The sequence below is a fragment of the Onychostoma macrolepis genome, chromosome 16, assembly GCF_012432095.1.
Source record: "Onychostoma macrolepis isolate SWU-2019 chromosome 16, ASM1243209v1, whole genome shotgun sequence".
NCBI classification, from domain to species: domain Eukaryota; kingdom Metazoa; phylum Chordata; class Actinopteri; order Cypriniformes; family Cyprinidae; genus Onychostoma; species Onychostoma macrolepis.
The window spans coordinates 471,924-497,088 of NC_081170.1; the positions used below are offsets into that span (position 1 = coordinate 471,924).

Below are 25,165 nucleotides of genomic sequence, written 5' to 3' on the forward strand. Positions count from 1 at the left end.
AGTGACTTATTGCCTTTATTTGACCCAATATTTAATAGGCTACAATTAGTCTATAATAATTTTTGTGACATTAATAATAAATGTCATTAATGCAATTTCTACAGTGTCAGTAACTGCATGTTAAATAGCCTTGGTGTGGTGCTGTGGATTATCAGCCAGATGCACGTAAAAATGCATGCTCTCTTATTTCAATGTTGTTGTTAATTAAGTTATTTTAGCTCTGTACATTTAGTTTAACTGCACTGTTAAAGAGGGCGATTTTTTATTTTTTTTAGACACTTACATTGTTCTTGCTCCATATCCATGCAATAACTGTGCTTCTAGCAACCAAGATTTCTATTTACTTATACTGCTGTGTGCTCTGGTAATATCGACGGTATGACCCATTTCAGGAGCTGACAAAATTACGATTTAAATACCTCACATTCATTAAAATATTGAAACGCTATGCTGATTCAAAACGCCAACACCAGTGATTGACAGTCAAAGCAAAGCGCGGGTTGAAAAAAGCTTTTGTTGTGAATAATTTTATCAATATTAAACAAAATTTTAAACAAATTTGCACCGTTTATCACACTAGTGTACTTTAATGTTTTATCAGGAAATTTGTTTTGAAATTTTGAACTTTTTTTCATACAATGGCAAAAAGTCACACTTGTGGTGTTCCCGGTCAAAAAATGACCGGCCAACAGAAATTGCTTAAAAATCTCCCATTATGCTACATTATCACCAAATACTGGATTCTATCTTTTTGTCAGTTTGTTTTCTTTCATTTAGGATTGGTTTTGTGTTTTTTATTTTTTGGTCATATTGGTCGTATGCCCCAGTTTTTGAAGGAAAAAAGTTTTTTGTGAATAAATTTGTCAGTATTAAAGGTAATTTGAAAAATATTTGCACTAGTGTGCTTCAATCTTTAAACAGGAAGTTAATTTTGAAATGGTGTTCCCTGTCAAAAATGACTGGCATACAAAAAAATTGCTTATAAATCTCTCATTATGCTACATTATCACCAAGTATTGGATTAAATTCTTTTTCAGCTTGTTTTTCTTCATTTAGGCCTGGTTTGAAATTTCTTTTTACAAATGATTAATTGCAGGTCTCATTAATCTGAGCATATGCAAGATATAATGTGGGATGAATGAAAAGATACTGGATGCAGTTCAGTGTAGAATGAAAAACAAAACATGTAATACTCCAAATAGTTTGTGTACATGAGTGTTAGAGAGAGAGAGAGAGAGAGAGAGAGAGAGTTAACATTAAACATTAAACATTTCTCCCCAGATTTGAAGCATTGATTCCATCATTTACTGAACTTAGTGATACTGAGAAAATACTCTTCTTACTCGGAGAAGATGATAACAGCTGCACTCGCTGCTAAATATGCATTAACCATTCACAATGTTAGATGTTAAACATGATTAACTGACTTACTTTATCTTTTCATTTATTTAGATGGATTTTATTTATTATTATTTATGTTGTTTTTTTATGTTGTTGTTATATATATATGTTAATGCTTTGGCAACATTGTGCTGCTACTCAGTCATGCTAATAAAGCTGAATTGAATTGAAAAAATTGAGAGAGAGTTATCGTTATTAGAATTATTGCTCATTTATTGTGCACTTTATTACTTTGTTGATGTAATTAATATTCTGTATTTTACACATACTTAAAATACGTTGGCAATACTATAACACAATTTGTTACACAAATGTCATGCCAATAAAACAACTTGAACTTGAGAGAGAGAGAGATAATGTGGGATGAATGAAAAGATATTGGATATAGTTCAGGGTACATTTGTTTTACCAGGAACACCACAAGTGTAACAACGTGAAATAAATCCCTCAAGAAAATTTTTAAATTATCCAAAAAATTTGAGAAGTAGTTATACCATGTGTGACCAAAGTCAGTAAGTTTCAGTCCAGTGTGATAACATAGTATTTTCAGGAAAAAGATCATTTTGACCCGAACACATTAAGAGATTATTTACTACTACTATTCTTATTATTATTGTCATTATTATTATTTTCACTCTTCAAGTAGCATCACAGCAACGGGATTGTACTTGTTAAATCAGCAGTACAATTATTTAAATAGAAAAAGAAAGGTTTTGTTTGGGTCATACTTGTCAAAGTAGTTTCAATAATCGTTTTAATAAACAGTTGGTAGACTACAGTACAAAGTGAGAAGAAACAACATTCTTCCAGTACAATCATACATTAACATGTATTAATACAAGATTAGACAAAATAATTCACTAGAACATAAAATGGCGAAGCTATAGGCTACGTTTATGAACATTAATGCAGAAAAACAACACAGTACAGTGAGAAACAGACCAGTACACAGAGCTAAATGTGTTATACATGCAAAGACACTGTTAAATAATAAATCCTGATCGTAGCCTACAATAAATATTGTGATTAAAAAAATTTGATTAAATAGCTTATTAATTTTAATGACGATGAAAAGCAGGTTTAATGGGAAGAGCATTGTGAGATAATAAAGTTCATGCAGTTAATCATTCCAGTGTAAAATTTGCAGTTTTACTTTGGAAATTTTCCATCCTTTAGCTGCTTGTAGGGCTGTAGCTATCGAATATTTTAGTAATCGAGTATTCTACCGAAAATTCTATCGATTAATCGAGTAATCGGATGAGAATAACTTTTTCTTTATTAAAGAGCAATACTAAATATACAAGAGAAAATAAGACAGGTCTCTTAAAATGAACAAGTAATTTTTATTGCTGAAATTGCATATATTAATAACTGTGAAAACTAAACAGTGCATTTAATTTCCATTTTACAATCAAAATGCAAATACAAATATATCAAAATATAAAAATCAATTTCAAATTACTTTAATAAAGGTAAACATAGTGCAACCTAAAACTAAGACCTGAATCAAAATAATAGTAATAAAATAGTAATAATAAAACCTAAACATTGTGAAACTAACTTTCAAGTTTCAGCCTAACTACATCTCAGCCTTTACTGTCTTCTGAGAAGGCTTTGTGGCTTTTGTAAGAGGCAAACATTAATCCATACACATAACATTTATTAACACATTTTTCAGCAACATGAATTTAAAGTTATTTGGAGAATAAACCCTCTTAAATGGTTCTCTGGATACTGGTGTGTGTGTAATCCTTTAAAGGAGCATGTGGTTGCAAACACAGTGCTCTGTATGTAGTCACAGTAAATGGTAGGGATGCACCGAAATGAAAATTCTGGGCCAAAACCGAGAATTCTGGATGTGCTTGGTCGAAAACCGAAACTGCTTTGTAATAATTATTTATTTTATTCAATAATATAAAGTAGTTTTGTAAGACTTTTTAATTTAACTCAATTTTAATGACAGGGAATTTAAAAAACACAAGCCAATAAAAGAACCACACTTTTATTGAAAGAAAATTGGACAGAAAATATATTAATATTAAATATCAATGTATTATTTTTATTCAGTTCTATGCAACAGAATCAGACATAACTGTTGTCGTTTTTGACTAATTATTCAAATAATGTATAGTCCTGCAAACAGGGTTTTTCCTTCACCTTTCTATTTTTCCTGGTTATCAAATGAAGGCATAAAATATGAATTTTATTTAAATTATGCGTTGAGCATGAACGGTAATTGAGCAGATTGTACATTAACAGAGTGGAATATTGATCGTCACATGGCGCAGTGATGAGAGTGAAACCTGAACACTGTGTCTGCCCTCCTAAGTTCCTGTTTTCCCTTATTTGGTTTAGTTCCGGTTCTTATTAGTTAATCATCATTCATTGTCCCCACCTGATTTGCATTATCTTGTTTGCTCTTTTGTTCTCATTCCGTTATAAGTCCTCAGTTTTCCCCTTGTCTTTGTCTGAGCTACTTGTTTAATAAATGGATATGTGTGTTGATGCTACTTCGTTCTCCTGGCCTTCTTTAAGTTCAACTACAACCACGAACCCGTGACAGCGGTGCGGCATATTTTTTCGGCGGCCGAAAATTCAGTGCATCCCTAGTAAATTCTCTTTATGAAAAATAAAGTGTAGTGAAGTTGAATACTTTAGTTTTATTCTACTCAAGTAAAAGTACCACAATTTAATTATACTCACGAAAGTAGAAAAAATTTAAAAATATACTCAAGTACTGTAACGAAAGTATTTGTAATTAGTTACTTTCCACCTCTGTAAATAAGAAGTGTCTGTATAATGTGTTTTTAATTAGCTTATCATCATCGATCAATTGACTGTGGTTTCAGTTTGATACGCGATCAAAGCGTGTGCAACGTGAAAACACCACCACATTACGGTCTCCTCATCATATGACTGTACAACTCCATTAACATTCTCTGAATAAGATTTAATCGCTCACCAATTAACAACAATGCATTTGCCACCAATCTCTGTTCCACGCGTTGTTCTCGTACATCCTCTGAGATGTACATCCTCATGCTTAGTGCACCAGCAACAATGTCCTCTGCTTCAGGGTAAGATGGTGGCTGTCCAGCCAAGTTGAAAAGTCTCTCAAAGTACCGATTAACATGGCTCAACATATTATAATCAAGCCTTCTGTTTAAATTGTGATCACGGAACAGTTCCCGAGGGATTTCATGAGGTAATTCACTCTCTGGATTGCTGAAGGATACCTGATCCGATGCATGAACCAGTGAATCAGACCACGCTGTTAGTCCTTCCTCATCGTAGTCTTGTTCTGTAAAAATAATAATAGTAATCATTTGTTAATTTATTAAATAAAGTCAAACATAAAACATAATAATGAGATTTTCTGCTTTAATACATACCGTTATTCTCTGAAGTCCTTAAACGCCTGGTGCTTGGTGAATCATCCACTTCGTCTTCTTCGGGTAATCTCCTTCGTTTTACACCCTGTCCTCCTGTGCACTGGGGACTGGTTGCGAGCGATGTGTTAGTCCCTTCCTCCAAAGATGGACCGTGGGAGGGTCGTGTGACGTTGTCTGGTTCGTGACGTGATTCCGTTCCCACCACATCCTCTTGCAACGTCTCCTCTGCAGGTAATGTTATCACCTGGCTGTCAGAACCGTTGTGCTCACCTGCCAAATTTTGTAAACACACTTTTATAAGGAACTGAAACTTTTAACACGTTAAAAAAAAAAAAGGAATGTCTGTATAATGTACTGTTATTAACTCCACCGTCATCACTGTAGGCAAGCAGTTCCGCTTCGTCAACTGGATAAATAAATGATAACGAATGTTATTATTATTATTATTGTTATTAGATGTTAAATGACTTAGAAAAAGAGAAAAGACTTACAGAACTCTTGAAGGATCTGCTCCAGTGTTACGGAAGGAACAGAGGAAGCGTTCGGATCCATCTGCAAAGCTTTATTCAGAGACGTGGTCGATAAACAGGTAAGTTTCAGACAATGGCAAACAGATATATAGAGGGCAAGGCAAGAGAAGTATCCTAAACAGGCGTGGTCAATCGTTGGCTAACAATATCCAGAGGGCTTAGACAAAAGAGGTAATCTGTAAACATAAGCAATGGTCTTGGCTGGGGCAAACAATATCCAAACGGCAAGGCAAAGGGTAAATCTAAGATAAACAAGCAATAATCCAAACACAGGCCCACCAGGGCGGAGTAGAAGATCACCAGGGCGGAGCAGACAAGACTGGAGCCCACCAGGGCGGAGCAGTGACCCCTGGCCGAGACTGGGACCTAGGGAACACTAATACACACGAGACAGACAGAGCATTTATGGCCCCAAGGGCCAAGGCAGGGAACACAAAAAGTTCAATAGTTTCCTGGGCTGACAGTTTACACTCAGGCACATTAGTAGAGACTGGACAGACAGATAAATCAGAATCAGCTTTGACTGGAGAATTTAAACCAACAGACAGTTCACAATTGGGTGCATTGCCTGTGTATACTGGCCTGGCTGAGAGTTCAGTGACTGAAGCTGGATGGGCATATAGTTCATAAATAAAAGCATTGACTAGAACAGGGTAGACAGAGAGTTCGGACATATTATTTGACATAGAACAGACGGATGGCTCAACATTAGACTTACGAACTGAAACAGGAATGGCAGAAAATTCTAAATCTGGGGCATAGACAGAGACTGAAGCAGACAGTTCATTATCAGGCTCTTTGGTCGAAACGGGACAGACAGATAATTCGGGAGTAAACACATTAACTGGAAGGGGACAGACAGACTGTACACTAATGGTTTCTTTGGCAATGACAGGGTTAACAGGACAGATATGGGGTGCATTTATAGTTTCTGAGCTCAATACAGACAGTTCAGGTTTAGATTCCTTGACAGAGTCAGGCAAGACAGACAGTTCGAAATCAGACACATTAGTTAAGACGAGACGGACAGACAGTTCACAATCAGCCACCATGGCTGGTTCAGAACAGGGCGAGAGTTCAGAGAGAGCCTCCTCGGCCGGTTCAGAGTAGGGCAAATGTTCAAAAGCGGCCTCCGTGGCTGTGACAGGAAAGGACAAGGATTTGCAGACGGCCTTCATAGCCGTGACAGGACAGAGCGAGAGTTCACAGATGGATACCACTGACACCTCTGGAGGTTCTGCAGCGGATGCCGCCACCTCTAGAGGTTCTACAACAGTCTTTACCGTCCGGAGGTTCAACAAATGCAGAGAGTTTAGCAATTGTACCTTCGACCGGGACATGACAGGCTGCGAGTGCATTACTGGGCGCAACTACCATGCAAGGAACTGAAGAGAGCACCGCCGCTTCAAGAGGTTCTGCAGCATCAGCCACCACCTCCGGAGAAACTGCAGCGGGCGTCGCCTCGGAGAACTCGGCAGCGCGTGCCACTACACCAGGAGGTTCCGCAGCATCAGCCGCCACCTCTGGAGACATCCTAGTGGGCGTTGCAATTTTTAAAGTTTGCGTGGTGGTATACGCAGCCCAAACACACCAAAAAGCAAGCCCCATCATAGGCAGCACATTAGACAGGGGAATCAGTTCAGGAGCAGAAGGGTCAGAATAAATAGGTTTGGGGATACCAGCTGCACGTGCAGACACCAGCGGTGCATCCCTTGCACTGGATACCAGATTGGGAAGTCGTGAAGTGACTCTGGATGATCAGCGAGACGTGAAGTGTCTCTGGATGATCAGTGGAGACGTGAAGTGACTCTGGATGATCAGCGAAACGTGAAGTGACTCTGGACGAACAGCTGAACATCAACTGTGACTTGACTTGGCTCTTTAAGATCAACTGTGACTTGACTTGGCTCTTTATGATCAACTGTGACTTGACTTGGCTCTTTAAGATCAACTGTGACTTGACTTGGCTCTTTATGATCAACTGTGACTTGACTTGGCTCTTTATCATCAACTGTGGCTTGACTTGGCTCATGACTGGCAGCAATGACATGACGGGGTGTTGTTGCGGCCGCCATTTTGTGAACGGGCTCTGCTGTCGCTGCAATTTTGTGAGTGTGCTCTAGCGCAGCTGCGATCACACAATTGAGTGCAGTGTCGCGTTCCTCCGCGACACCCACAGTAAACGCTGAACCAACAGTCACTAAAGCATAGTCCATAAAGTCACTTAGAGACGAACGGGGACCTTCAAGGGTTAACCGGAAGTGTTATTGAGCACATGCTGAGACTGTTGTTACTGCGTGTTTTGAGTTTGAGCTCCGTCAAGTTAATTCCTTATCGTCTATTTTCTATCTTAAGATCAGTTTTACTACCATTTTCATTTCTATAACGTGTGAATATATCCCCTATAGCATTCTACAACAAAAGCGATCAGAGCGCCTTGTTATCACTAGTTTTATTTTGATTTCCCGAGTCTGCTATTAGCTTATAGCCAGTTAGCATCGCCAGCGTGGTTGCTGCTAATCTCACTTACATTGCTAATACTCTATTACACACATTACCATTGTTTCACTGTTACTTGCTTAAATGGCAGATTTGTGTCTACCCCTGAGTGCAGGTGAGGACACGTTCGAGCTGCATTCGGTGCAGCTGGAGCTGGAGGCCGTGGAGAAGCAGATTCGCAACCTGGTGGAGAAGCAGGCCCAGCTGAGAGAGCGGAGAGCCGCGCTGGAAATGTGATACACACAATGTACACAATTCTTTATTTTCTTCTGATTATTTGTATTGTTTTAAGTTCATTGATCATATTATTTCCTAATGCAGTGTTTATGTGGAAATTAACAATTGTATATTGATCTACATGGAGAGATAAAAGGGGACTCTTATTTTGACATTCTGATTGGAGAGTCGCAAACAGAACGATGAACTGCGCATGCGTCCTCAGATCAGCAGAGGAGCTGTAAAAGAGCAGACGCGACTCTCCCGTTCTTCTGATATTATTCCTGTTTTACAGGTAACAGTAATCTGTCTGCGGGGTCTCTGAAGGCGGGGCCTGCAACAGATTCTTGGGGGCTCGTCCGGGATCGGCTGAAGTACGAGGAGGCTGATCCAAAGATTCCAGGACCGTGGGACCAGGTGACGCTGGGTCTAGAGGGTGGCGGCTGCTGCGTCAATGGTGACAACGAGGCACACAGAGGGTTGGACAGACTGCCTGTCTTCATCCTGAGGTTAAGGAGTTTCCAGAAAGGATGACGGAGAATAACGTCATGGCGGATTGTACAAAGAAACGCTTGGTGTGGGACATCCGAAAAGAGCTGATCACACTACCAGCTGATGAACTGTTCCACATTGTCAAGGCCATCGGGCCTGTACAAGGTAAAGATTCATCTGAACTGGACCTGGAGGACAGTGAAGGTTGTTTCGAGTACATCAATGCCTTCATGTCAAGTGAATCCTTGCTTGAGACTGAGGATCATAGTATGAGTGGACTGTTGTCGTTGCAAGAGACTGTAAAATCAGCAAAACAGATTTGCACTGCTATATGTACATCTGATGTTGATACAAACACTCACCTTACACATGTGTCACATCCAATCACCACTGATGAACAGACACTGACTACTAATGGCACTTACCTGACACCACCTCATGCTGCAACTGATTTAAGGGGTGTTAAGGGGGCTGAACCTAGAATAAACACAGATATAAGTAAAATGATTGCAGAGTATGAAACACTTAGCAGGAAAATACACCAGTACATGACAACACCCACACAGCACACTAACCTGGCCCAACCTGCGGTACAGGGGGGTGCTGCCACACCACATCTGGACAAGACAGAACAACCCAGACACGTAACTGATGACTTTGCTTTCCCCTTGGGGGGACTCCCATGTATCCAGCCACATAAGTTCAAGATACACGGTGGCCAGATTGGTGACCACTCGTCGGACATCACGTATAATAATGTATGCAAACAGATGGATGCTGGCCTCAGAGAGAACTTCAGCGATACCGACATTGTCAGAGGTGTGCTAAGAATCATTAAGCCCGGCATCTTCAAGGACATGCTGATAAATAAAGACGACATGACGGTAAACGAGTTAAAAGGGTTCCTACAGTCACACCTGGGAGATCGGAGCAGCACAGAACTATTTTAAGAATTGATGTGCACCAAATAAAGTGACCACGAGACCCCTCAACAGTTCTTATACCGTGTAATGGGGTTGAAACGGAAAATACTTTTTGCAGCGAGTATAGTGCAGCCACTGTACAAGACGTGTTTTTACACACAGTGTACCAGGGCCTAAGTCACCGATGCAAAGACATTCGCAGCGAATTGAAGCCACTGCTTGCTGACAGTAATGTGACCGATGATGCCATCCTCAGACACGTAATGAAAGTCACAAGCGATGAAAATGAGAGACTGCGACGGCTGGGCCCGCCGACCAGAACTAAACCATCCACAGCAAGTAGCGCTCAAGTCCACAGTGAACCTGGCAGTGACGAGGGGGGAAGGACAGAGGCTGCTGTGAAAAAAAGCCAAAATGACCCAATCAAACAACTGACCGCGAGAACTGATTCAGGGGCAACCCGAACAGCTCATGCAAACACTCACCGCTCTATTAGCTGGAGTTATTGATGTCCCAAACGAGAAGGCACAAACCCTAATTGAAATTATACGGACTGCAGAAGATGATGAATGTGGTCGTCTGAAGGCCGTTCAGAGAGGAGTCATCATTCCAGCAGGGCAGATTGCCTGGGTTCAATGCCGGATCACGCCAAAGTTAGCACAGTTGAGAGGTTCAGTTGAGAGGTTCAATTGGACCTTGTTACAAATGTTAAGAACACTGGTGGACAAGGAAAAGGAGAGGTGGAAAGATCACTTACCTCAAATTGTGCATGCTTACAACTGTACACGGCACGAGTTGACAGGATACTCACCCTTTTTCCTGTTGTACGGGCGGCATCCTCGCCTTCCAGTTGATCTGATCTTCGGCCTTGTGGAACCAACAGAAGAAATCACACCGAAGGGATATGCAAAGCAGTGGACACACAGAATGAGTGAAGCATACCAGATCGCGGAAAGCCACAGTCGACAGTCAAGTGCGAGAGGAAAAGCACAGTATGACCGGAAAGTGAGGGGGGTTGTGCTGAAGGCAGGAGACAGAGTGTTGGTCAGGAACCTTGGGGAGCGAGGAGGCCCAGGAAAGCTACGGTCCTATTGGGAAAAAGCTGTATATGTGGTGAAGGAACAAGTATCAAACAACCCTGCGTATGTCATATATCCTGAGAACATTGACCGTGGAAAGACCAGGACACTACATCGGAACCTGTTGCTACTGGTGAACGACCTACCTGTAGAAGCTCCAGCGACGACACCCGGATCCACGAGACATGAAAGACAGAAAAGGACAGTGAGACACACAAGCAATGACAATATGGATGACAGAGAGAGTGACCTGGCCAGCTCTGATGCAGAGAGTAGTGCAGGAGGATACTGGTTAAGAGCTCCAGTCAACTGGCCGACATTAGGAAGTGACCGACCCCCAGAGCAAGTCCCTGTAAGGGAAAACATTCAGGTTATGCCGAGAAGGGAAAGCTCAGGGCAGATTCAAGACAGAGAAGTGCAAAGAACAAGTGAGAGTCCAGTAGAGAGAAGGGCAGCTACTTACCTTGAGGCAGTGCATCCAGTTGACGCTGGCGAAGGAGACGGAGCAAATACAGAAAGTGAGCTGGATTTTGTTGACAGAGCTGAGCTCAGTTACTGCTTACTCCATCCCACACATGCCTATTTGGGGTTTACAAAACTACACCACACCTATTACTTATCCTCACTGGTACTCACCTTCAGTCCACACACCTTATGGGGTTACAACAGCTGTTTATTAAGAATGGTTAAAGTGTTTGGTAATGGGAAATGAATGGTTGATCACTGGAGCTTTTCTTATTTTGTCAGGGAGAGTGTGATACACACAAAGTATGTACACAATTGTGTTATGTTTGCTTTATTTTCCTCTGATTATTTGTATTGTTTTAGGTTCATTGATCAAATTATTTCCTAATGCAGTGTTTATGTGGTAATTAACAACTGTATATTGATTTACATGGAGAGAAAAAATGGGACTCTTATTTTGACATTCTGATTGGAGAGTCGCGGACAGAACGATGAACTGCGCATGCGTCCTCAGATCAGCAGAGGAGCTGTAAAAGAGCAGACACGACTCTCCCGTTCTTTTGATATTATTCCTGTTTTACAGGTAAAGACTCAGATTAAAAGAGAAACCTATATTGGTAGTACTGCGGTTGCATTATTACAATGTAGGGCGAAGGTAAAGTGTTAATTGTGATGCAGTTTGAGAATTGGTTGTCCGTGTACAGGGCTTAAAGTTCTCCGGCATCGTGCCGGATCTCCGGCGTGCAGCGTTTGGCTGCGCAAAAAAAAAAAAAAAAAAAAATCCTACATTTAAAAAAAAACTTGTTTATCACTTTTGAGTCCATGAGTTCGCCTACCAATGGTATGAGAGGAGCACTGCTTTCACTCTCAACCAAACTAACATTACTAGCCAATCAGAATTGTTTTCTCTTATAAACACGAGACGCGCATAATAGTATCCAGTAGCAGAGTCGCAGCCCTGATGAATGGAGAAGCGCGACACGTTGAAAAAGCTGCGAGGCGCAATGATCAAAGATGTCCATCTAGCACATATTTACCATAGACTGTAAAAAACATGGAAAAATTAGAAAGCAGCAGATCTTTGTAAATAGCTCAGAGCAATCATGTCATCTCCATAAGAACGATGTGATTGCCAGAATATATTTACCGGGATAAAAAAAACAAAAACATAAAATGTTCAATAAAACCATGCAATATCAAAAGAAAGGAAATCCAAGGCACTCTTCTTCAAAACTATTTAAAAAGTCTTTATTATACTGACTATTTCATGATAGAAAATTTAAAAACACGGGAAGAAGCAACCCGCGCGTAGCGGCGCAAACCGCCTTCTTCAGGGTGTAAAAACCATGCAGTTACTTGGTTTTGATATTTTATTTGAGCCAATTATTATTGCCTCATCATTAGTTTATATACAGGTGCTGGTCATATACCGGTAATTAGAATATCATCAAAAAGTTGATTTATTTCACTAATTCCATTCAAAAAGTGAAACTTGTATATTATATTCATTCATTACACACAGACTGATATATTTCAAATGTTTATTTCTTTTAATTTTGATGATTATAACTGACAACTAAGGAAAATCCCAAATTGAAAATGAAAAGTATGAGCATGTACAGCACTCAATACTTAGTTGGGGCTCCTTTTGCCTGAATTACTGCAGCAATGCGGCGTGGCATGGAGTCGATCAGTCTGTGGCACTGCTCAGGTGTTATGAGAGCCCAGGCTGCTCTGATAGTGGCCTTCAGCTCTTCTGCATTGTTGGGTCTGGTGTCTCATCTTCCTCTTGACAATACCCCATAGATTTTCTGTGGGGTTAAGGTCAGGCGAGTTTGCTGGCCAATTAAGAACAGGGATACCATGGTCCTTAAACCAGATACTGGTTGCTTTGGCACTGTGTGCAGGTGCCAAGTCCTGTTGGAAAATGAAATCTGCATCTCCATAAAGTTGGTCAGCAGCAGGAAGCATGAAGTGCTCTAAAACTTCCCGGTATACGGCTGCATTGACCTTGGACCTCAGAAAACACAGTGGACCAACACCAGCAGATGACATGGCACCCCAAACCATCACTGACTGTGGAAACTTTACACTGGACAATCTATACAGACTGTGTCTGTTCCCCGAATAGTGAGGTCAACATATAAATTTAATGCAGGATCTAGAAAAAATTTGATCGTGATTAAACCTGAAAAATGCAAAATAAATGAACAAAAACTATTTCTAAAGCTTGGGCTCCTAAACATTAGATCACTCGCACCCAAAGCAGTTATTGTAAATGAAATTATCTCAGATAATAGTTTTGATTATACTCTGTTTGACTGAAACCTGGCTTAAACCAAATGAATATTTTGGTCTAAATGAGTCTACTCCACCAAGCTACTGTTATAAACATGAACCCCGTCAGACTGGTCGTGGCGGTGGTGTCGCAACAATATACTGTATAGTGATATTCTCAATGTTACTCAGAAAACAGGATACAGGTTTAACTCATTCGAAATACTTATGCTTAATGTTACACTGTCAGATATGCAAAAGAAATCTCTCCTATCTCTTGCTCTGGCTAATGTGTATAGACCACCAGGGCCATGTACAGAATTCATAAAAGAATTTGCAGATTTCCTCTCAGATCTATTGGTTAATGTTGATAAAGCGCTAATTGTCGGAGATGTTAACATTCACGTTGATAATACGAGTGATGCGTTAGGACTTGCGTTTACTGACCTAATAAACTCTTTTGGAGTCAAGCAAAACGTCACCGGGCCCACTCATCGTTTCAATCATACGCTAGATTTAATTATATCGCATGGAATTGATCTTACTGATATAGATATCGTACCTCAAAGTGATGATGTTACTGATCATTTCCTTGTATCATGCATGCTGCATATTACCGATATTAACTATATGGCTCTGCGTTATCGTCTGGGCAGAACTATTGTTCCAGCCACCAAAGACAGATTCACAAATAACCTGCCTGATTTATCTCAACTACTCTGTGTACCCATAAATACACATGAACTAGACAAGATGACTAGCAACATGGGCACTATCTTCTCTAATACATTAGAAGCTGTTGCCCCCCTCAATTTAAAAAAGGTTAGAGAAAAACGTACTGCGCCATGGTACAACAGTTATACCCATTCTCTCAAGAAAGAAACTCGTAATCTTGAGCGCAAATGGAGAAAAACTAACTTGGAAGTTTTTAGAATTGCGTGAAAAACAGTATGTCCAGCTATAGACAGGCTCTAAAAGCTGCCAGGGCAGAGCATATCCACAAACTCATAGATAATAACCAAAACAATCCAAGGTTTTTATTTAGCACAGTGGCTAGATTAACAAATAAACAGACGCCACCCGATCTAAATATTCCCTCACAGTTTAATAGTAATGACTTTATGAATTTCTTCACTGATATAATAGATAACATTAGAAATACAATAACAAATGTAGGTTCTACACCGTCTAGTACTTCAGTTTCATTCACCGCTCCCAAAGAAAAACTGCAGTGCTTTACAACTCTAGGACAGGAAGAACTAAATAAACTTATCACTGCATCTAAACCAACAATGTTTATTAGATCCTGTACCCACTAAACTACTGAAAGAGTTGCTACCTGTAGCAGAAGAACCGCTTCTCAATATTATTAACTCATCGTTATCTTTAGTTCTGTCAGGACCACTATCGTCAAAAGATAGATACTTAGCATAAGGTTTTGGTTTGGCGGTATGGTTCTGTTCTGTGCAAAAACTCCCTGCCCATCCATACAGCCTGTCATGAATGAGCAGGGAGAGCAACAATAATAACCCCCCTAGGGTAAACAGAACAGAACAAGCAGATATCATTAAATGTACATAATGATATTTAAGTGTATTTAAGTATGATTCAGCAAGGAATATCAGAAGACAAGTCCTGACTGCGAAAGGAGGAGTTGGGGATGGAGAAGGGTGATTTGCTCATGAGCAAGCGGAAAAAGCTGCTGATTGATACGGAAGAGAGCTTATATAGGAATGCCGCGATAGGTGTTGTATTCCTATAGGTAGATACGATCAGCTGGGAATCAGCTGATGCAAGCTTGACTCACGTGACCTGCCAGAACTAACGCTAATGCTTCATTTCTGTCAGGACCACTATCGTCAAAAGATAGATACTTAGCATAAGGTTTTGGTTTGGCGGTATGGTTCTGTTCTGTGCAAAAACTCCCTGCCCATCCATACAGCCTGTCATGAATGAGCAGGGAGAGCAACAATAATAACCCCCCCAACACAAACGATAGGCCAGAACCACCCAAACCACAACTGATGGCATCCTGAAAGAAGCATATCCTTCTGAAAATAGCAGAGACTGGGGCAGCAGCCCCTTACGGAGAAGGCAGTGAAGGGGTGCTCTTCTTTATAAGCAGCCAAGAAGAGCAGCAAGCCCCTTTTATGCAATACCTGAAAAAGATGCAGAAAAATTGACAGCTAGTTGACTCACTAAAAATGACAGCCTAATTTGCAGCAAACACATGTACTGCAGCCATAGAAGCGAGCAATGAACGGTTCAGAGAGAGACTGCATATTCTACCTGGCCTAAAAGCTTAAGCATCCATTTAAAAACTCTATAGAAACAACATATAACTCAAATCACTCATCAGTTTACAGGTTGTCGTCTCCCATTGACATTGTGCTCGTTATGTTACGTGTCTTCAATCTGACAACCCACGTGAGTGAAGACAGAAATCCTTACCAATGCACTCGATTGCTTTGCAACAGGCATGTTGCAGTAGTCAGAGAAACTTAAGGAAATAGCAGTCCCAATAACTAGATGAGCCATAAGCAGCAAGCGTATTTCGAGAACAATCAGATGGCCTAACAACAGGTTAAATATTAGCTTATTGCTGTTGTGAATTTACCAAGTACCAGTACTTGCAATACAACCAATAGCTTAAAGAAACAAGCTGGTCTAGCAACAAACATGATACTGAGCACTGGATAAGCCCTAAAAGCAAGCAAAATCCCAATACCCTAACAGCTTTAAAGCAAAGACCTTCTGAAATAACGTAGACTGCGGCAGCATGCCCTTTAATACGAAGAGAAGCAGCGAAGGGGTGCTCTTCTTTAATCAGCAGCTGAGAAGAGCAGCATGCCCCTTTAATGCAGTACAGCATATGGTCAATACCCGACGTTTAGGCAACCCATGTTGCCCTTATCCAGATAATCGTTATCATTATAACCTTTGGTAGCAAGATCTACATACTGCCTGTTAAGTATCAAGCACGTTACAGGTACACTGATTAAAGCAAAAGCATATCAAATAGAAATAAAAATAGATAAGTTTAATGAAACAGAATTCCCAATACTAGATGAGTCTTAAGCAGCAACCTGTTTCATATCAGACAGCCTTAAACAACATTAAAAACAAGCCTCGCTGTGGTAGGTTTACTGGGTAATGTTACCAGCGTGACAAAATACAACCAATGAGCCTAAAGCAGCAGCATGCCTAGCAAACAAACATGTTACTGAACAACTGCCTTAACAACGAGCCATATTTGACGATAGCATAATGCCAACGTAGCATAAGGCAATGAGAATGAAATAAGAACTTAGCTTAGCTTCGTGAAGACATTCAGAGATGAATAAAGGGTTAAATGTTCATTTTACGTGGATGCTTTAACCCTCCTTGATATCTTTACTTCTACCAGCGGGGAAGCAGATCTCGTGTAAAAGCATTGTTGATGCAGTCACATTAGCACAACTTCAGCGATGATTTGCGGGCATTGCAGGCGAAGAGTCTATGTCAGTGATATAACGTTATGAGAAGCAGTACTTAAGAAGCTTATATCGATCGCGGCGAATTCGCGTTCAAGTTCACAAACTTGTTGAATCTGGTGAGAACCCCGTGGGAACGAACCCCTGAAAATTCCTGACTGAAAGCTTTCCTGTAGAGATGGAATTCGCCGTCTGATTTGCTCCTGAGCAAGCGGAAAAGCTGCTGATTGATACGGAAGAGAGCTTATATAGGAATGCCGCGATAGGTGTTGTATTCCTATAGGTAGATACGATCAGCTGGGAATCAGCTGATGCAAGCTTGACTCACGTGACCTGCCAGAACTAACGCTAACGCTTCATGTCACGTCCCAAAACCATTCAAGATGGCGGTTATTAAGCCTCTTATTAAGAAACCACAACTAGATTCTAGTGAACTGGCAAATTACAGACCCATTTCAAATCTGCCGTTTATGTCTAAAATTTTAGAAAAAGTTGTGTCTGCTCAATTGTGCTGCTTCTTGCAAAAAAATTATCTCTATGAAGAATTTCAGTCAGGTTTCAGGCCACACCATAGCACAGAAACTGCACTTGTTAAAATTACAAATGACTTGCCTCTTGCGTCAGACCAAGGCTGCACCTCATTGCTAGTTTTACTTGATCTTAGTGCTGCATTTGACACTATAGACCATGACATACTCATAGATCGATTACAAAACTATACGGGTATTCAAGGGCAGGCTTTAAGATGGTTTAGATCCTACCCATCCGATCACTACCACTTTGTTTTTTTAAACGGGGAGTCATCTCAACTATCACCAGTAAAGTATGGAGTGCCACAAGAGTAGTTGTATCCTATACTGTACGTCAATAATGATTTATGACCATGATTTATGACCGGATTTATGGGCACCATGTCAGCGTTGATTGACAGGTTGTCATATGTCAAATGTATACATGGATAGATTTCTGACCTGATTTATGGGTATATGACCCCTCTGTCACCCTGCCTGTCACGTCACCGGGGTCCTGTCAGCCCTAACTGACGTGACAGTAGGTGTTTGTAAATCAAAAGATCTAAACAGATGACATTTGTTGGATTTATGAGTGGATTTATGATGTTTTTATCACTCACCTGGTGCCATGGGGTTTTTATGGCGTTCCTTCCAGGTCTGTAGCTAACGGTCAGTCTGGAGGTGTTGGGGGTCTTCTTGATTGTGGAAAATTGGCTGAGCAAAGGATGTGTATTGCCACCTTATGTTTGTTTGATCTGTATGTTATATGTTAATGCCTAGTCAGGGGGGTCTTCCTGGTTGTGGAAAAAGTGGCTGAGTAATGGGTGATGTGGTGGCTCCTTAAGAGGACCAATGTTTGTTTGATTTGTATGGCATATGTTATTGCCTAGTCACCAATTTGTTCCTACCGGCTTGTCTACATCGGCTTCTGAATAAGGAAGGTTGTCAGGATGTCTACCTTTCCAGGTTGGGGGTAAAAAAAAAAAAGGTGTCATGTTTGAGGGTTGTTCTTTGTTTTTGGGGGGATGGAAGGCATCCAAACACGTGTCTAACGTCAAACCCCTAAACGGTTCAGTTCTGCTTGATCTATAGGCTAAATGTTGATAGCTAAGACATCGCTGTTTTGATTGTATGAAAACTGAAACATAGAATTAAAGAATTCACCAATTGATGAAAATTTCTATATGCGTCTGAAAAAGGTGCTATGTCTGGGCAAGTTTTTCTTTATCATCTCAGCGTGTGTATGCTAACACCTCTGTAGGATCAGAACAACCTAATCTGTAGGTTGAATAGATAAACTTATGAGAAGCAGTCTTAAGTTAAAAATTATTCAAACCACCAACTATCCATTTACTTCTGACAGTGAAGGTGATTGTGGGGTCTAACTGACAGCGGACGACAGTATCCTCGTTGTGCTCATATAGATGTGCACAGAATCATGCTTGAGTTCAGTTCAGTTCATTTTATTTATAAAGCCCAATAAAACAACAATGGTTGACCATTGTGCTAAACGACATTGTTTAAATGAAAAGTACATAACATGATATGACAAGACAAACAAATAAACATTTTAAATAAGCCCTGCTTTAGACAAATAATCAACACTTTGGCTGATTATTTGGACTCTCTCACACACACACACACAAATCTGAGTATACTAAATTTTAAGTATGAGCAAAAATGTTGTTTTTACTTTTTGTTATTTAATAAATGTTTTCATTTTAATCTAGCCCATAGATAGTATGTGTACTTTAAAAGAACAAATATACATTTCACTTAAAACTTCTCAGTAAAACAATTACACCTACGGTTTTAAACATGTTTAAAAAGTTTTAAACACATTGTCACTAAAGCAAGTCATGCTGTCTATTGTCTTTAAATTAAACTTTAGTTTTTTATTTCTTTAAAACAGCCTGATGATAATGCACCCAAGTGCTTTTCTCACAAGAATAGAAAACTCTTTGGATGTGTTTGTGACAAACACACAATTTTTTACTTCAGAAAAGTTTTTTATTTTTATTTTTTGTAAATGTATGACTGAACCTCTCTCATTTGACAGACCTACGTTTTCAAATGATTTATTATTTCAAATTATGTTTAACAGCCACAGGGAATACATGTTTTTTTCTAATGTTCAGGAAAACTTTATTGGTGTAAATTTCTCACCTAGAACACAAAACTTGGTTTACTAAACACTAAATGGTTTACTAAAAGATTAAAGCACCAGCATCTGTGATTTGCAAAATGAAAGGGATATAAAATATAAGGATGTTTCAACTATTATCATCATTTCCTTTTGACCCTAATAAACTGGTAATGAATTTACTATGACAACCGATACAATGTAGGCTACAGTTCTCATACTATGTGTGTAAATAGCTGTGCTAAAACATTTATGAGTATTTTTGCACGCCAACAGATTGTGTCAGGTATGCGTCTCATCTAAGAAGTGTTTTGTAAATAACATTTTGTTTTAATTTTTTTTACATTACTAGATTTAGACATATTATCAAGATTTCAGATGGCCGTTCACAATTTTTGTTGGACTGTGTATGTTTTTAGGTGAAGACACCTCTTTGTGAGCTGTCATCATAACAGGAATAAATGAAAATTAAGAAATTAAGTAACAGTAACAGTAATTAAGTAACTTTTCTTTTTGAGAAATTTCTTTTAGTGCAACTTTGTGTCTGTCCATGATGTGCGAACACACGAAACATCAACATGAAAATTAAGTCTTGCTGTTTTACCCTTAAAACTATTACAACTGAAACAAATCAAACTATTGCCCTGAAAGCTGCACATTCATTTAAGTTTGAGCATGTTTCCACACTCTTGTATTGATAAATTTAATCCATAACCTTTCATACACTCAAGAGACCAAATCTCTAAGAAAGCGTGTATAGCAAGACAAGAAAATGTTTATAATGCATATAGAATTCGGAAAATCTGTTTCATAAACAATTGTGAAAGCATAACTGAATTTAGTCATCTTGCTCAGATAGCAGATGACACAATTCATATTTCGTATGTTTGGCTGTATTTGTTTTAAGACTCCTCTGCAAGCTCATGCTAATCCATGCATGGGAAAGAGAGCATGACGAGCACATACTTATTCATTTAAGAAAATGATTGAACATTTGACTGAACTTTTTATTATTTTGACAAACCTCCATTTCAAATTATTTCCCTCAAGGTGTTTATCCACAGAATCTTTTTCAACACAACGACATTAAACATTAAAGAATGTCATCAGTCACTGTCACCATCTTCTTTGACTCAAATAAAGCAACATCTCAGGTGTACGTAAGCATCTACAATGTGTGCATGTGCTAAACATCTTTGTTTCTCCACTTCTGTCATATTTATTTGATGTAATGCAAACATATTTTGAGAACTACGATGTTCCACGCTTTTGTAAATGTTATAGAAATAATTCAAACATAATCTATACATAGGAATTATCTTTGCAAAGCAAATTGACTAAAAATCATTGAATTACAAAATGCAAAATGTATACATCATTTAAGAAAAATTGCTATAATGCATACAGAATACAGAAATCCTCCTCTTGATCTATTGTGACTGACATTTTACTAAGTCAGACGGTCAGGATTATGGACGACACGGCTCACATTTTGTTTGTTGGACTGTAAGTGTCACTACTATGACTGTACTGTAGATGAGGCCTTCTCTCTGAGACCCATCAGCATTCAGTGTTTACAGAAATAAATGAAAATTAAGAAAATTTCTTGAGAGTGTTTGACTAAGTCGGTATTTCTTTTAGCTCGATTATTCATCTATTTGATGTGAGACCCCATTAAGTATCGACACAAAAATTAAGGCGTGCTGTTTTACACTTACGACTGAATTGACATATCTTACCATTGTGCTTAAAGCTACACATTCAGTAAAGTTTGAGGTCGTACACAGTCTTGAAAAGGTATATTGATCATGATCATCTGGGTATATTTTTGTAAATGTTGTTTTAAATTACTTTTTTCTTACGCCACTACATCTAGAGCTCTTGTTCAGATGTGCACATTTTATTTGTCGTACTCGTTTCAACATTTCAGCTTGAGATTAAAGCGTAGGTAATGTGACCGCAATTAAGAACCATGACATTATACTACATTCCCTTTGAAAAGGTTATAGACATAGTCGTTTATACAGGAAATATGTTTGCACAACAGAAATATGTATCAGTATAACAAATACCTAATACTGAAATCCTCTCTTCTAAATTTGTTGAAGTTTTTAATGCCGATTTTGATGGCCTACCTGATACCACGCTATACTTTTTCATTGTTTTTAGAGGAAGACTATTCTCAGAATCTGGTCAATCATGTCGCGAGTGTTTGCAGGAAAATATGAACAAATACATTAAGAAAATAAAAGCATAGTCCTTCTACAAGAGATTGTTTAAACCGAGATTGTGATGTACTGTAGAGCTTTTTCTGGTCCGTCTTCGAAGTGGCCACGAGACACACAGATCTTACAGTTTCTCTGTTACATGTACATCTATTTCATTTAGAACTAGAAGTTGCACATTACAAGTTGAAGACAGTGTGGAAACACTATTTTCTTTGTACGCGTCTCTAAACATGACTTTAATAAATAAATCACAGATGTCATGTAGTTAATTCATTGAAAGGTGCATGTTTTTGACCATTTTAGATGGACCGCACCAGCACACAGACACATGTTTTAGGTATTTATCTGACCAAAAGGTTTGATCCTGGGGAAACACGCACAACAGCAGCTGTGTTGTCTTTATAACTGATCCACTTTTATTAAAACAATGCGGCATGAAGTTACTGTATCCAACAGCACAGTTCCTTGAAATATTGTAGTATATATATATTATTTTCCCTTCTAAATATCATGTATTTAGCTTAAATATTAGTTGTTAAGTGTTTACAAAGTTGTCATGCCTGTTGTTGAATTTTATAACATACATTTCACCAAACCTAAAGGACTGAAAAATAGGTTTAGCTTAAGTCTGCATTTCAGCTGTTAGCCTGAAAATGCAAGTGAACTGAGATTTCATACCGAGATAATCTACAGAACGTAAAACAAGCTCACAGTTTTGGATTCTAGTTTATGTTGAATATTGTTTGTTACAGTTTCACAGGTTTAACACCTCATTACTTGAAGACACGTACTGTATAAATCACAAAGTTTTTCACTGCAGTAGGCCGACTCTGAAACCAGGCCAAAAAAAAAAAAATTTGCTTGAGACTTAGCTGTATGAGAATTGTTGTGTTTTTTCTTTCTATGATTTGTTCGTGTTCATCATATTTATCAATATTTATGTGGATTTCCATGATTTAATAAAATATTTAACAAAATGTTTGGGTAATGTGTGTGAGTATAGAATGTGGCACAAGGATCTTTGAAAAATTTGTATCCTAAAATATCAATGTAACACTCGGAATCATTTAAGATTGAGAATAATAATACAATTAACACATTAACATTTTACAGGAGATGTGAATGTGAGTTCTTGGCTGATTTGTACATTATTAAATTAAAATAAATCTATTAGAAATTGTCATGAACTGAAGGTGTAAACAAAAACACTGTGCATTTAACAGCGAGATACTTTTAACGCCTTGTTCGCAAGAAAAACATAAGATTGTTGTGAGATATAAACCGCAAATTTTTTCATAGCGTTACGCTTTGAAACCAGAACCGTTTTTTTACGTTTCCATGACTTTGTTCGCTCTTTCTGTTTGAATTTGTGTACCGTGGTTTCACCATCCTTATCTTATTTTCCCACCTAATTGTAATTGTCAGGCCTTACGCTTTGTCTCGTTAGCTCCTCTTTGTTCTCATAAGTCAATATTTCTACGAATTTGGTTGATTTAATAAAATATTGCGTCTTCATTCGAGACATTTACGTTATATTATCATATCATCCTAGTTTATATCAGATATACAAGATTGTTTCTTATTAAATATTATTAAACTTGCTATCTGTACTGTGGAAATCGTTACATTTAAATATTTTAAATAAAGACGTTTTTATGAAGTCAGAGAACAGAATAACAAGTTAGGTGAGTCAACCTTTTATTTCAACAATAATTGTACAATCGTACATTGAGTGAAGAAAATGATCAAATTTACAAACAAACAGTAGTAACGACATTAAACCGGTGGTCTAGCCAGAAAAGGAAATCTCTGCAGACAAATATGTTTTGCTCAAATATAAAATCAACCAGCGATGCAACAATTTCGCATGTCATAGAATCACAATTTTTAACAGCCAACAACATGCATAGATCTGTCACAGACGTACACAGACAGAGAACCTCATTAATGTCCATCTCATCCTCACATTCAGACATCACATCCAAAATTTTTCTGGTAATTAGACAGACCGGTGTTCCGGAGAATTCAGTTCCCCTGTTTCCCCCTCACAGCGCATGCGCAACTTCAGTACGAAAATCAGTCAGCGGTTTTGTCTTTTTGCAAGCACAAGGTTCATTTCACCATGTTCATTAGAAAATTTATAATTAAATACATATATTAATGTACGTAACGTCCTGTTCAATCGCTACATAGAGTCGATAATTCTAACATTTTGGCCTGCCCTGTTTTATGAAGTGTAACGTCATATATTAGGCTACGATAAATCCCTTCATCATGCTTTTGTTCGGACGCCCATTTCCATTTTGTTGTTGTTGGTGTGTGTGTGTGTTTCTGTCAAACAACTTAAGCCTTGTTGAAATAATAACAAATAGATTATGTTGCACAATGGGTAGTCTCTTTTATTATTGTTGGTAACTCAGAGTGATGATCCAGATTATTTTTAATGTCATAATTAAATACTTAGAAACAAAATTAAATACAAGTGCAATTTGAGAAGAAAAACAAAAAACAAAAACAGTATACAGACTCAACACATACACATTGGGCAATAATAGTCTTCATTCACTGGTGGGTTGCCAACACATGACTGGTGGTACCACCTGTCACATCCATCACAGGCAATCTGAAAGATCATACAATGTTAAATCACCATAATGGATTATATTAAAACAATGTGTAACAACTTCTGCCAGTTTAGCAAGGACCAAACATAAGATAGTACTACGTTTGATTAAAAGCAAAAATAAATAAAATAAAGTCCCCAATTGCCCATGCAAGTGTTACGTCTGAATCACTTTGGTCATTGCGTAGTCCATAAAAATGACAGAGACTGTTTAAATCTTCTATAAAAGAGTATATAAATAACATTGTCACATTTATTATTTAACTCGCAGTAATATAGAAACAAAATCCTCTTAAACATACGGAACAAGAATAATTGAACTTTGTTAATATAACACACTGCTTAAACAGTTGTAAAATTAACAATTTTGCAGTAACTGTAATCCTGATTCCTGAGTATTTACCTGATTCCTGCACAAGGGTGTCTTTTATTTCTTGTCTTATGATTGCAATTCCTTCTCTGAATTGGAGAAGGTGATTGCTTCATTCCTCAAGATTTTATTTCTGCAAACTAAAAAGTGCCATTTTCAAACTAAAACAATTCAAATTAAGGGCCTCATTTTTCCCTATACCTTGCATACAAAAACACCACAAGATGTGCCGTCTTGTTGCAGTGGATAAGGAACTTTAGCACAGGTCCACCTTGAAACTTTGCAGCCTTTACTCCTCATAAAAGCTCTAAAAGGAAAAGAAATATTAATTCATGTTCCACATTGCCATTTTAGCTTTAATACTACAAATTCTTTCCATGTCTTACCTTGCTTTTTCCAGGCACTTCTTTACTTTTGTCGGAGACTCTCCCAATGCATCCAAAAAAATTGTTTTTTTTTTTTTTTTGAAGGAAAATTATTTAAAAATTAAATAATTCAAAAACTGTATGATAGTGACTACATATTGAAAAAGGAGTTACACG

The 25,165-nt window shown here is 38.4% G+C and overlaps 1 protein-coding gene across 1 annotated transcript in view; it reads right to left on the bottom strand.

The window, feature by feature from the left end:
• Positions 1–2,907: 2,907 nt before the first annotated feature.
• LOC131521332 (sterol regulatory element-binding protein 2-like) overlaps positions 2,908–25,165 on the bottom strand; it is a 68,048-nt gene continuing 45,790 nt past the window's right edge. Inside the window, exons 6-9 of the mRNA XM_058745947.1 lie at positions 5,285–5,353; positions 5,149–5,199; positions 4,794–5,063; positions 2,908–4,702 (exon numbers count right to left, since the gene is read on the bottom strand). Coding sequence (XP_058601930.1) covers positions 4,296–4,702; positions 4,794–5,063; positions 5,149–5,199; positions 5,285–5,353 — 797 coding nt within the window. The 3' untranslated portion in view covers positions 2,908–4,295. The remainder of the gene's footprint in view (positions 4,703–4,793; positions 5,064–5,148; positions 5,200–5,284; positions 5,354–25,165) is intronic.